The sequence below is a fragment of the Ammospiza caudacuta genome, chromosome 7 (genome assembly GCF_027887145.1).
Source record: "Ammospiza caudacuta isolate bAmmCau1 chromosome 7, bAmmCau1.pri, whole genome shotgun sequence".
In the NCBI taxonomy this organism is placed as follows: domain Eukaryota; kingdom Metazoa; phylum Chordata; class Aves; order Passeriformes; family Passerellidae; genus Ammospiza; species Ammospiza caudacuta.
The window spans coordinates 34,790,476-34,805,200 of NC_080599.1; the positions used below are offsets into that span (position 1 = coordinate 34,790,476).

The 14,725-nt window shown below is 38.9% G+C and overlaps 1 protein-coding gene across 1 annotated transcript in view; it reads left to right on the forward strand.

Moving 5' to 3' along the window:
• The window catches only part of TTLL7 (tubulin tyrosine ligase like 7), a 64,481-nt gene extending 57,000 nt beyond the window's left edge, over positions 1-7,481 (forward strand). Inside the window, exons 21-23 of the mRNA XM_058808281.1 lie at positions 1,805-1,978; positions 2,347-2,386; positions 5,203-7,481. Coding sequence (XP_058664264.1) covers positions 1,805-1,978; positions 2,347-2,386; positions 5,203-5,259 — 271 coding nt within the window. The 3' untranslated portion in view covers positions 5,260-7,481. The remainder of the gene's footprint in view (positions 1-1,804; positions 1,979-2,346; positions 2,387-5,202) is intronic.
• Positions 7,482-14,725: the final 7,244 nt, after the last annotated feature.

A 14,725-nucleotide genomic window follows, 5' to 3' on the forward strand; every position in this document is an offset into this window, starting at 1 on the left:
GAGTGAATGGAGTGAATTATAATATAATTATGTGTAGCAATGTGAATCTATTGAAGGAATGTAATACTTGGACTGTCATCTTGCTACTTTCTACCGACATGACTTCATGAGGAAAGACTGAAGACAATAGATTAATTTCTATATAAAAATACATATGGACAGTTCCCAGACAGAAAACAGTTGAGAAAAATATATTAAAGAAAAGTAGTAGTATTACTCAATGATCTTAAGAGCTCATTTCCAACCTAAATGATTCTATGATGATTCAGTTTGTGAAATTAAAGTTTTGATGTATACAAACAATACTTAAACAATTGTATGAATAATAATTAAAGACAAATGCTTGCATCATTGAAATTTATGTTTGCAATGAAAATTCAGTAGGACTGAATGTTTTCAGCTGGAACATACCATCTAGACAGAGGAGCCAGGCTGACAAATCAGTTAGCTATCCATACAGCTCATCTTTTAGTCATAAATGGTTTTAATTCCATCCTAATCATAGAATCATTGATTCATAAAATATTAAGGGGTTGGAATGGACCTTATAGATCCAGCCATGGACAGGGACACCTTCCACTAGACCAGGTAGCTCAAGGCCTTTTCCAACCTGGCTTTGAACACTGTCAGGGCTGGGGCATGCACAGCCTCCCTGGGCAAACTGTGCCAGTGTCTCACCACCCTCACAGTGAAATGCAGCTCAGTTAAAAAAAATTTTAATAGGCAGGAGTGAGCTTGCTGGTTCTGTGATGTTGTTTGAAGGATGAACTTTCTACATGGGCATTGTGAAATCTACTGCTGCTCTCTGTCGGCAAGGCTAAATCGGCCTGGATGCTATGTTGAAGCAGATGCAGCAAATTTTACTCACTCTGTGAAGTGCTTCTTTCATATACAAACAAAAAAGCTCAAGCTTACAAACCGTCTGTGCTAGTGGATAATAATTCTGTCCAAAAAAGTCTTCACAATCACCACGTTGCCTTTTAAAACAGATTGAATTATGTATAATATGGTCAGAACTTTGCACAAACAAGAATGCAGAGATGTATGCAAAGAACTATTTATTGTAGTCTTCTGTGCTGAAACACACCTGGTTTATATGGATGTCGTAGGCCTTGGTGGCTTTTTTTCCGTCAAAGAAAAATGGCTTCTTAAGAAAACAAAAGGAATTTTTCTATAGATGTACTCTGCAAGTTGCACTTAAGTGTAGATCACCAACCCATGTGGCCAGAGGAAATAATAAGCAGTATTCGAATGACTAAACTGAAAGACTCTCTTCATATGATTTTTTGGATAAGGAAGCAGAACACATACTAATCTCCTGTAAATTAATTTCATACTTATTTCTTAGTATCATGTACTTAAAGAAAAGTATTATTATGCTGTGTGGACATTTAGAAATAATTTATTACTTTTATTAGTTCCTTTAATTCCTTTTAACAGGTGGTAGCCTGTTAAAAATAGTAAGTGTTTTGTGTTATTCCTGTTGTAAGACAAATATACAATTTTGTGACCATAACTCTTTATGTGCTAAACCGAAGTAATGGCTCTGTAATCACTTCAGGGAACAAACCAAATGAAAAATGGCAGTGGATATTTCCCATATAAAGATTAATTTCTTACTTTGTGTTTTGGATTCAGCATCTGCCAGTATTTGTGTTAAATAGTATAAACCTTTCCTGTACCTTTCCTGCAAGGTTGTGCTTTTTCTCTTGTTCCTCAGTTGTTAAATCTGATATAAAGCAATAAAGCTCTTAGATTGCAATTTGTGACAGAGACCATGAATTTGTTTCTTTTTCCATAATAGGAGCTCTTGGGAAACCACATTTAGTAAAGGCTCAGAGGCGCTGACTCCGGAGCAGCTCCAGTGCTGCCAGCGAATAGTTCAGCTTTGTAAACACTGCCTGCTGGTAGTTTACAAACACTCATCAGATGCAAGAGGATCCCCAACTGGGATGAGCCACCACTGGGATGATACAAGGTATAAATTTGAATATTTCCCTTCTAAGTTATACGTATAAAGAATAGTACTGGAACAGGTTTTATTCCATGTTGCTACCACTAAATTTTTCCTTAAGTCTGGTTTCCTCTGTATTTAAGAAAAAAGCCCACCAAACTCCCCAGCATATCCCTTGATCCTGACTTTTGGTCATTCCAATATCACTGCCTCAGTCATGAAGTGCTACCAAAAGAAAACTTGACATACACATCTTGTATGTCTTATGAAACTTCTGTGAACTTGTGTACATCTTGTACACTTATTAAACTCTTGACTGCCTACTGCCTAATTAGCTGCAGCAAAGGCTTTCCAGAAAGTGAACTGAAAATCTCCTTTCTTCCCCTTCTCAGATCCCTCAAAGTCAGTGTTTCCAGATTTGCATTCCTAGAGGTATCCTAACATGTCAGATACTTCTGGCTTCACATTCGCAGTGGGCTGCCATAGGGGCACAGCTCCAGCCAAGGGTCAGGTAAGTGCCATCTGATTTACTGTGTTGCACAGTTTTGCAAAGTTGGTTTCCAAAAACTATAGACCAAAAGTTTTATTATTCCATTTTATGGAGCATAAATATATTTTCAAACCTTGCAAAACAGCATCATATAGTAAAATAATTATTTGGCACTTACTTGATTCTCCATTGGCTGGTTTAGTTCCCCAACTGGATACAATAGAGGTTATAATATTATCAGTGTAGGGATTACTGAGAATGCTCCAACTATGGCAGTCAATAATTTGCAATTAAACAGTCACAGACAGAGAATTAAATGTCAGTTTTAAATTACTTAGAATCCAAATTCTATCCCATTTTAATTATTGTGTATATAAAAATCCCAAATGCTTTGTTTATATAAAATATCTTGCAAATATTGTTTCATAGAAGGGCTTTGTGATTTAAGCATTATGTGAAAAACAAATTTTTGATATATTATCTATTAAACTTATTTTATTACTTAATTGCTTACTTGTTATAGCTCAGATTAGTTATTTGATACACTGGACCCATGCATTATTGACATGTGGATCTTAAGACACTCTAACATAATTTAAAGCCAACCAGAAACTAAATTTGTTTGATCACAGCAAAAGCAGAAGTATGTTAGCCACAAAGCAATCATATTCAATATTAACAGCTCCTGAGTAATAGCAGAGTATGGTAAAGTCATTTGGATTAGCTAAGACTAGAAAATCTCAAAGTTTTTATTGCCTTTATAGTTAATGCTGCAGAAAATTTTACATCATGACCAACCACAAGTTATTCAAACAGATCAGATTACTGTAATGTACTCAATTAACAGGCTTGCCTTTGGAATGCAATGAAAGGGATGGTCCAAGAGAACTTTCTCGTCTCCAGTTTCTGTATTTCTTTGGCTGCTGAATGGAAGCTATTCATAAACTTCATAGGCTGGAGGAATCTAAGCCCTCTATATCCTAAATATCAGTAATGGAGTGTCAAGACAACTCTGATTAAAGTTACAGTTAAATGTTTCATCTAGACATGAATATAGCAGTATGACAGTTAACCATGATATTCTGAATTTGTGAAATGAAAGACACACATGGAAATAAATTCTCTTGTCTGTAACAGTCCACAATTGTAATGAACTACTTTTCTACAAGTGGGAGAACCACAATACCAATTCACTTTTCACATAGGTTTCTGTTTTTAATGAATCTCCACTACTAATAATAGTTTTCCTGACTCTCCATAAAATTGTGTGGTGAAAGAAAATATTTCAGTATAATGAAATAAATGTATGAAAATTCAATTTTTTCAAGACTTTATAAAATCTAATTTGAAGAACTTTGTTTTTTTCTGAGCACAAACAAATTTTTTATTTTGTTTGTGTTTAAGAAACAAATGTTTGTGAAACTAAAGCTCTCACAGTTTACAAATAGATAGCTCTTTAGCTGGGAAAATTTATTTGTACAGGGACAGATAAAAAGATAATGAAAACTGCCACAGAATTCTTTAATAACTTCTCAAATTTCTTTTCAATTCTATCTCTTAACTGGAAACCCACTAAGTAAATGAAACAACAGGATTGCTCAGAAACCATACCAAAGTCTCTTAAAAAAATTAGCTAAAATCAAACTGTGTAAAAAGTCATAAATTAACCTGTGTTACAAAAAAAAAAAAAAAATCTACAACTAAGTCCTTACAGCTTGCTAAATGACCTTATCTATTACATGGCATATTCTCTGGGAAGTACTGGAGTTTTTTACTGTATCATCAGGCAAAGGTAGGACTAGGTCTGGTGACACAGTGAAGTGTCAAGCTCACCAAAAACCCATTCCAAATCAGACTTTATTTTTTCTTTAAAAAATAAATTCTTTAAAAAACATGTTGGTGGTAAGGTTTTTCTCAAGCTCTAACAAAGCACATATGTACACTTTCTCATATAGATTGTTCCTCTTGACACAGTGCTGCTGTTTCTATCCATGGAATCAGTCTGACCAGTCTTTTAACTTATTTGTCATTAATCAATATGATTCACTAGAATTGCACAACAATTTTTAAGCAATAATTTATACAATGTGTTGTGTTAATCCATCCTAACACTGACATAATTCATTGTGAAATTCTGATTTAGTATTGATGTTATTTTTGCACACTTTATTGACTTCTACAATTAACTTTTAGTTAATTAGAGCATGAAAATATTTAAGAATTAATATTAGGCATACAATAAACTGCTGTTTGTATTTTTAGATTAAATACAAGCTATACAGTTGCCTGAATTTAAAAGGCAAATAGTCACTGATGTGAATTGAATTACTATGTTGTAGGATCATTTCTTCCTTTACTACAGTAGTGATAACATGTCTATTCTTAGAACATTAGACATGGAAATCTTGGTGTTTAATCTTTTTTTTTTTTTTTTTTATGATCCAACTTTTTATAAGATGGTTTTTTGCCCAGTTTAAATTAAGCAAGATTCTGATGTTTACACAGGATTCCATTGTTTATTTATTTAATGGCTGGAAACATAAAACTGGAAAGATGTTTGACCCTCATACAACAGAGTTTAGATTCCTTTTCTGAGTTAGTTTGTGCCTATTGCCCTCTGTGTTTCGTAAACAGCATTTACTGTACTGAGTTTCCTGCACACACCAATCATAAAGTCTGGCACATTAACAACTACTTCTTTTGCTCTTGAATGTTGCTTTGTCTGTAAACTTTGCTGTATTTTTCATATCCTTTCTAGGTGTTTATTGCCAAGACCTTCACTGTTCATCCTGAAACCATCCTCATCCAAACTTAGCTGCAGTCCATCTGGATCGCCTCGCCCTAACCTTTTGTTCACACACAGATACAGCCACTTGTGAAGTAAAAGGAAATTGCTGTTGTAAATAACAGCAATTTCTTTTTTTTTTTTTTAAACTTGTGATGGAGCTAAACATAAGCACTGTTATATATTTCTTACCATCATATTATAATAAAATTTAGCTGAAAACCTACTGTAAAAGCATAGCTTTTCTGGGAACATAATAAACCTTGTTAAGTTGTTTACACACACATGTGAATGTGTAGATCTTGCTAGGTTTATAAGTAACTCCTTCCTACTAGAAATGTTATTTTTGCTGCAGAATATATAAAATGGAATCGTTCTGGAAGATTCTATACAGTATTACATTATTTTGTAAGTACAATACTTTGACTTGAAAATTATTTATTGTAAACTGTATTATTATTTATTGTCTCAAATGTCCTTTAACAAAGCAGATAATTAGAAAACTCTTGCAGAACAGTAAATCTGTAACAGTTATCAAAAATAATCTGATCATGGATATGTTATCAAAAATAACCTGTTCTTGGATATGTTTAAAATAAACCCCAAAACTCTGTAAGCCAAACCTAAAGCAGATATATTTTTATTTCTCCTCTGAAATGACAAGATCTATTTAATACTGCTATTTTTCTTAAAGGACATGATATAGTATCCTTTAGCCAAAGTGAAGGCATCTAGTACACAAACAGTAAAATATCAGTTTAGGCATTCACTTCCTAATTGGATTCTTGTAATAAAATGGAAGCCAATGTTTGTTTCCAGGTTTTCATTCACATTACCTGTATCCTGTGCCTTTAGGTTTCCTTTGGGAGCAAGCAGTCATCCTCAGCTCCACACGCATGCATAGTGCATAGTTTTTCTGTTACACTGCCTAAGTAGTAAAGCAGACATTTTTAGGAAATACTGCAGCTGTAATGTATTATTTAAAACTTAAACTAATTGGTTTGTTGTAGTTTTTAGCATGCAATCCAGTACCTACTGTAGAATGTATCTTTGCAATGGACAGTATTTTCTAGATTGCTGACACCTTTAAATGTTGGAAATCTAATTCACTAGAAAGCTCTCATTCAGGTCTAGATTTCTGAGACTGGCTGAATAGCACAAAACCAAAATAAGCCAGAGCAGGAACCTAGTATTTACAGGATTTGTAGCCTGAAAACATCATTTGGGTTTTGATACATACAGCCATTTATCCCACTCAGCATTGTGCCATGTGAGCCTTATTCATTAGAGAAATAATTATTAAAGAAATCAGTTACTCTAGATTTAAAAATAATTAAGTTTTTTATTTGAGTGAAGAACAGAGTAGTTATTATTTACCAAAGACTCGTGTACTTATGAATCATTTAACCCTGAAACGTGTTTGTAAATTATCAATGTATTTTAGGTATACTTTAAAAATAATTTGGGAGCTAATTATCCTCAGGAGCAAATATGTTAGTGTTTTTTGATATCCAACAATTTAAGACAAAATTTAAGAGACTTAAGAGATTTCAGATTGAAGTTGTATGGAAATTATTTTTTAAGAAGTTTTAGTCATAGGATATATAAAAACTGGAAATTTGGTTGAGATTTTTGATGCCTGTGCTGTAGTGCCTCAGCTCTAGAATTGCAGAATATATAACAAGAATATTTGTAAACAAATAAAAATACCCTCTTGCAATTACCAGGTCAAATCAGTCTTTTGGTCTGGTAAAGACTTTTTAATTTTTGTGGTAATACTAGTTCAGTAATATAGTATGTTCACATTAATTGTATATCTCTTTTGATCCATACAGTGACTATTAATGCATACTCTGGTTATCTGTAACATCTAATAAAAGCTGTAAATTTTCTCTTCTTGGAGGAGGCTTCCATTGCATTCTACTTTTGGCCATAAGATCAGCTTCCAGCTTAGCTTGCCAGACTCTAACAGAGCTTTAGGACAGGAGGTTCACATGTCTTTTTATTCCTAAACTTCACTATATGATTTCTATTTTCGAATGCCAGTGCTGGGCCAGGTCAGTCTGTACAGAATACTCTGCCAAAAGAAAGAGGGCTACTAACCATACCTATGGACAAATCTAGGAAAAAAAATTCATTTAGCATGTACAAAAGTGGACCAGATGGTGGTTTACGTCTGACATGACTTAATATATTTGTATTTCTGATAACCTTTCCTAAAGTGGTCATGTGTTCCTAATATAATGTGTGAATCAATACCTTCAATAAACATTATGCTACACTTGGCTGCAGCTCCTCAGAACCAGCGCGTGTGCTCTGCGGGTGAATTACGGGCTGCACCTGTAGCCCAGCTCCAGCGAGTGCCCTAGGTGGAAGCAGTTACCCCTTTCCTCTGCAAAACAGCCGCAATTTGCTTTGTGATCACACCAGTGGTTCCAATAAGTCTTAATTAGTGGCCGTAAGCTCCTGCAGCCTTTTGACCAGCAGGTCTGCCTGCCCCTCGTCCTGGCACCCGGGCTCTGCTCAGGGAGCAGCAGCGAGCTCATGGAGCGCGGCCCTGAGGGCAGCCCCGCAATGTCCGCGCTAGCGCAGCGAGATCCCGGCTCTGTTTCCAGGTGCCGTGTGATGCCAAGCAAGGGAACACAGAGATGTCACCAGCGGTGATCTTTACCCGGTTCCGACACGACTGGAATGAGGTATTTAATGGTTCTGTGCGGTGTATCACAGCACCTGGAACGCGTCCGGTGCGTGCCCAGCTCTCGGCGCCGGAGGCCGCAGCCCCGGCCCGCCCGGCCCTGGCAGAGGAGCAGGGAGAGCTGAGCTCCTCGGTTATCAATAACGGCACCTCCGGAAGCCCCGCTGGCGGTTAGTCACAAATATCGCCTTTTTTAAATTTTATTTTTATTATTCCCCGCTGTTATTAGAGTTACACGGTTTTTACAGTCAATTGGCCGGGAGCGGGCAGGGGAGGCCGGCGAGGAGCGGCCCCGGGCAGGGCTGGGCGGCAGCAGCGCTCACTCGGTGCGGGTGCTGTGGGAACCGCGCCTGGCGCTCCTACTGCCCCAGCGTAGAGACGGGATCGGAAATGCCGGTTATTAAAAATTACAAAGATTTCGCGCGTTATTTGAGCACCAGAGCAAGGAAATTACCTTTTTGGACGCATTGCTTGAATGTTGGAGGAAATGTTACTTGATGTACAGCATAAGGACACTTATTTGTAGACGTTGGCCTTGGCTTGTTGTCCTGCCTCGAAAGACTCATACTCATTTTAGAAAAATTAGTAACTAAGTGCTGATTCTCTGTACTGAAAAGTAAACAAATTACTCAGTGTTTAAAATTCCATCTAAAAGGTTTCTTATCTGGTCTAGGAGCTCTAGAACAAATTCACTTTTATATATAAAACCTTAAGTTTATGGTTATGACTTTCCCTGTCATATTCAAGTGAAAATATTAAAAATGTGCCAGAGGGATCTGGATAGGCTGGATTGATCAGCAAAGACCAAGAGTATGAGGCTCAACAAAGAGAAACGCTGAGTCCTGCCCTTGGGTCACAGCAAAGCTCTGCAGTGCCACAGCCTTGGCGCAGAGTGGCTGGAAATGGCCTGGCAGAAAGGGACTGGGGCTGCTGGTCAACAGCTGCTGGGTACGAGCCAGCACAGGCCAAGCAGGCCCATGGCATCCTGGCTTATGTGAGAAGCAGCGTGGCCAGCAGGACTAGGACAGTGATTGTCCCCCAGTCCTTGGCACTGGCGAGGTGCCTCGAGTGCTGCGTGCATGCTGGACCACTCAGTGCTGGAAGGACAGGGAGGTGCTGCAGGGTGTCCAGTGGAGGCTCTGGAGGGTAAGTCCTATGAGGAGCAGCTGAAGGAGCTGGGGCTGTTTAGCCTGGAGAAGGGGGTGGCTCAGGAGTGGCATTATCTCTCTGCAGCTCCCTGTAAGGAGGGTGTAACCAGGTAGGGTCAGTTCCTCCCAAGGAACAGGTGACAGGACAAGAGGACATAGTCTCAAGCTGTGCCAGGGGCAGTTCAGGTTGGACATTTATGGGAATTTCTTCAGAGAAATGATTAGACATTGCAATGGACTGCCCAGTGAGGCGGTGGAGAGTCAGTCACCACCCTAGGAGGTGTTTAAGAAAAGGCTGGGCATTGCACTTGGTACCATGCTCTAGGTGACATAGTAGTGTTTGGTCACAGGCTGGACTTGATCTCGGAGGTCTTCTCAAATCTAATTGATTCTGTGAAAAGACTGAATTGCATTGACAGTTATAGCATCTAATTTAGGTGTTAGCAAATATGAGTATGTGCAAGTTAGCTTTGCATGCATTGTTAAACAGTTAACTTGAAGCTGTTGCAACGGGAATCCATTTTCAGGAGGAAATAATTTGCTGTTAAATGGCATTCTTACTGGCAAATCTTCCACTTCAGCATTTGCTAAAAACATTCGTAATTTTTTCTGTATGTGGTAAAATTCCCATGTGTTAGATTGTTATTCTGCATCTGTGTTCTTTGTTCTCTGCCAGCCACCTCTGTGCAGTTCCCTACATTATTGAAATCTCTTGTTAACATAGAGGAGTCTTTGTTAGTGTGTAAATACCTGTAGCACTTTAGGACTCTTAAGGAAATGGGGGTAATTTTACCTTTTACATATATGGAACAGAAGACTCTGCTTGTGGGGAATCAAGGCAGGTGCGTTATTGATGTTTTTAACATATCCTCATTTCTTTAAAACAAAAGGCAACATTTCTGCAGAAAGGAAATCTGTTTATACTGAACTGAGCGCTGCCCTCCTTTCAACACAGATGCTACAGCTTATGCTATAAAATAGTGCAGTGAAGGCTACTGTGTATGGCCCAAGTCCCCACTGCGTGGGTCAGCCTGCTTTTAGCACCAGTGAGTGAAGTGCAGCCCCTGCCTGGCTGCAGGCGTGTCTGACACGGGTGCCCAGCGTGCCGTGCAGGCTCAGGTGGCTGCGCAGCAGTCGGTCCCCTCTGTGCCATCCCCTGTCAGGGCTGATCAGCAGCGTTGTGCAGGGAAGTGACCCCTATCCTCCTCCGTGCCCTCACTGCTCCCCGCTCCTGCCACGCAGCACCACGGGAGGGATGTGGAGCACGGGCAAAGCGCTGCCTTTCAAGGCTGAAGGGGGGCAGCCATCAGGTGCATTGGAGCCCAAAAAGAGTATAAAATGTAAGGGGATATGGTGAGAAAAAAACATTATCCTGGAAGTGGTTTCATATTAAAAGTTTTCCTTGTGCCCACCTTTGTGGAAATTATTTGCTGTTATGGCAAATAATTCTGCCATGGCAGAACAGATGGTTTCACTTAATGCTATATATTGTTTTTAACTAAGTGGTGCAGTGTCATCTGACTGACCTATATCATTAATGCACAGTCAGTTGTTTCTTAAAAAATTCCCCACAATCCACTATCTTTTTTGGAAGCTTATCAGAAGGACATAGAGGACCTTATTTTCTACATAGAAGCTTTCAATTTCAAGACTAAAAAAAAGTCATTTAATACTTTTATTTCAAACTTCTATGCAGTGCTCAGATTTCTTGATCTGACCCAGGTATCAGACTATCACTCTGGTTGTCTTTGCACAAGAGGGATGGGATTAATTTACTTTGCAAAGAGAAATACAGCTCTGAGTGACGCAAGTGGACTCAGCAAAGGTGCATCTGGCACAAGAATAGACAAATATGAAAAGTCAAAATGTGTTTCTAGGAGAATGCACCTGTGCCCTGAGCAGCCCTTGTGTGCAAGCACCTCTCTGCTAAATGATTTTGCTCATAGCTAAAGTTGCCCCTACAGCTCTGATGTTGCTTGTCCAGGGACTCGGATGCCACAGGTACAGGTTTCATTAGTTCTAGTGTTTGTTTGGTAAAATAACTGATTTACAATGTCCCTTACAAAGACATTAAACTTGTCAAACAACTAAACATAGGCAATGAGAAGTAGTACAAATAGTCCTGTGCAGAAATCTGGACTCTTTCTGTTAACTAATGAACTGGGACACTGTGCAGTCGAGACACATTTTTGAAACTGACCATGTTGGTAAATAGCTGGCAATTTCAGAGATACCTAAGTGTTGTGAGAGTTGGACTTTATTCCATCCCACCTGTCCTTTCCCATCCAGCCCCATTAGGTGATTGCAGGTGTTCTGCTGAGTCAGGCCTCTTCCCTCCCTGTGCTGGGTTTGTGGTCTCTATGGGTGTGATGTGCTTTTTCACAATTGTGTGGGATTTAAGCCATCTGATGTCTTTTATTCTGATTCAGAGGCTGAACAAAGTAGCTGCACCAAAATGGCACAGTAGTAGACAAGTGTGCTGTGGGGCAATTTAACTTCAGTCACACTGTTGGTTGTTTTGATGTTTGCTCTGGTCTGCATTATGCAGTCAGAAGCAGCTGAGAAATCTTACAGGCGTGGTGAAAAATATGTTCTTCTGGCACTTAAAATAACTTCTGCAAGTATTGGTAAAATGGACCTGACAGCATCTTTCCAAACTGGAATTCAGTTTGGACTGAAACCTCTGAGATTGTTTTCCATATTAATCAGAACGACTGCCTAAAGCTGTGTGGTTGGGTTATCCTCACTAAACTTGACTACAATTCAGCCTGCATGTTCCTCTCCTGTCACCATGGCCTCTGCTTTTGTTTTGGAACAGAGGAACCCCTAACTCCCTTCAGCTGTGATGTGCCTTTTGACCAACTGAGAAGGCAAATGCTTTGCTCCACAGGTGTGCTGCTGAGTATGACAGTATGCTCACAAGTGGTGAATAATGGGAACACAGGTAGCAAGGGAATATTTTGAAAAGCAGGGTAAGTGCAGTAGTTGTGTAGTTGCCCTCCAATCTGTTGGTACCTCTTGCATGGGTTGTTGCAGCTGTCAGAGTAGGGTGGCTGTTTGCTGTGGTAGAGGAACTTGTTGCTAACTCAGACTCTTCTTCCTAAACTTTGCAGTTTTTCCTTCCTTCCTTCCTTCCTTCCTTCCTTCCTTCCTTCCTTCCTTCCTTCCTTCCTTCCTTCCTTCCTTCCTTCCTTCCTTCCTTCCTTCCTTCCTTCCTTCCTTCCTTCCTTCCTTCCTTCCTTCCTTCCTTCCTTCCTTCCTTCCTTCCTTCCTTCCTTCCTTCCTTCCTTCCTTCCTTCCTTCCTTCCTTCCTTCCTTCCTTCCTTCCTTCCTTCCTTCCCCCAGCTCACTCAAATGGAGGAAAGAGTAAGTTTTGTATATCTTATAGCTTCCAATGCTAACAAATTTGGGTTTGAGGAAAAAGCTTTAATAGAAATATGAATCATCATCTGATGTGAAACAGTGTTCAAACTATCCAAGTATATGTGCTTATCTGTGTTTGAATACACCTCTTTTACAGGAAATGTGTTTCAGTTGCCCAAGTGGTATCCAATTAGTATACTCTGCAACACCTCTGCCTGTTGTATATTTTCCTTCAAGTGCCCCAATTCAGGTATTATTAATGATAATAAAAACCCTACTTAGGATTAGAATACTGAAGTAGTTGGATGTCTACTCTTACTTGAAAAACACCTATGTTGTGAAGAGGCTTGGCTCTCAGTCAAGCTTTCACAGTGATTACATCTATTTCACAGTAATTTTTTTCTCCTGTGCAGGCTGTAACAACATGGTGAGGATAGCTTTACTGGTTATTATAGTCAATCAAGTAAATAAAGTTGGTATACACATTTCTGTGAGTTAGCAGCCATATAACTTGTTTTACAATTCTAGGAGGGCAGTTGTGTATATGAATATATTTTTTTGTATCAACAATAACATCCAGTAGCTCTAATATGCATACTGTCATGTCAGCATTTTTGTTATTTAGGAATTTGTACCTCACCTGAGTTACAGCTTAGCTTGCAGACCCTCAGCAGGAAGTATAACACTTTAATTATTTAATCAATACTAAATTGTACTTTCCCGTTAGTGCTATTGCATTTTATTATTTTAAAATAAAATGTCATGTTTTTCAGAAGCAACTTTCCTTTCATTGCACACTTACCAGTCCTCTGTCTAGTAACTGTAGTCCAGCAATGCTCCTTTCTAGTGTCTGTACGCCCATAAAATTCAATATCAAGGTTTGCTATTCCGTGCGGAGAAAGGATTTCACGTTTTGGTCATGTTGGTCTTGAGCTACTGAGTGTTGAGATTATTTCAGGTTCAGGAACTTGATGTGGCAGTCTGACAGCAGTGGAGCCACGTGGCTCTGCAGCTGTGCTCCCCCACTGCCAGTGCTGTGCTCTGCCTCTGTCCTCTGCAGGTGTCAGCAGTGTCACCTGTGCCACTGGAACCAGCGCCTCCAGCAGCGAGGGTGCTGAGAGCAGGGCCTGTGTCCTTCCCTCCCATCCCTCTAACATTCCTCTCTTTGTATTTTAGCTTTGTAAGTCTGCATGAGAAAACTTGTAAAATACCAATGATCCTCTCTGAGCAGGGAGGGCTCTCTCAACCTGCAGGTTTCGCTTCTTCAAAACACGGGTGAAATAATCCAGTTCCAGCTGCAAGCCCATCAGAACAGAGGACTGAGGTTTTCTGGTGCAATGGCAGTAAAGGAATTACTTTAGCACTACCAGTGATGATTTTTCTAATGTATTATTATTTTAATTTTCTTCAAAGTTTTTGGGAGAGATTTTTTCCCAAATTAATGTTTTCTTGTTCCCAAGGCCAAGTGGGAGAGCAGTCTAGTAATAATTACCCTGGCCTTTTTGTACTGGTAGTTACTGTTTCTGGGAGAATTTTCTTCTGGAAGATTTAGTTCCTGCTAACACTGTTTCATCAAATAATGCAGATAACCCTACCCCTGCTAACACTGTTTCATCAAATAATGCAGATAACCCTACCCCTATGTAGCTGAGAAGCAATTCTTAAGATAGCAGTAGTTTTCTACAAATCAATGTCAAGTGGTTTGGTGTTTATTTTGGTTTTTTAAACTTATGGTCTTTTGTGATTTTATCAGGTGGAATATGAGGGCCAGCAGCATTTGTGCAATGAGATGTCAGACATACCTACAAAAATGCAAATTAAAGCTGCTTTCCTTAAGTTTTCTCCTTTTTAAAAGCAGTTTGCCGTTCATATATTTTTTTCATATATTTTTGTTGTGTGAAAATTTGCATTCTTAGTATCTTATAATGCAGCGTAAAATATTAGTGCTGTTCAGGAGTCTGAAATATCACTCAAGTGTGACTTGTATGAACTAAGTATGTCACATGTAATCTGGGAATTAATTTACAAACCTAGTTCATGTCATCATAGTGATATGGGAACCTTGCAGTTGTTTGTAAAAGAAAAAGGTAGATTATCAGAGGTATAGAAAAGCCAAGTATTTTCTAATTACTTCTCTAGTTAAGGGAGAAAAACCCTTCTTGAGCTGCCCCCAAAGGAGTTCTCTAGTTTAAGCCAGCAATTGCAATTAAGAACATCAACTAAAAGAATGATAAAATGCTGCTCCATTTTGCTATTAAAAGCTTAAACTTTTGCTCCATTAAAATTGAAA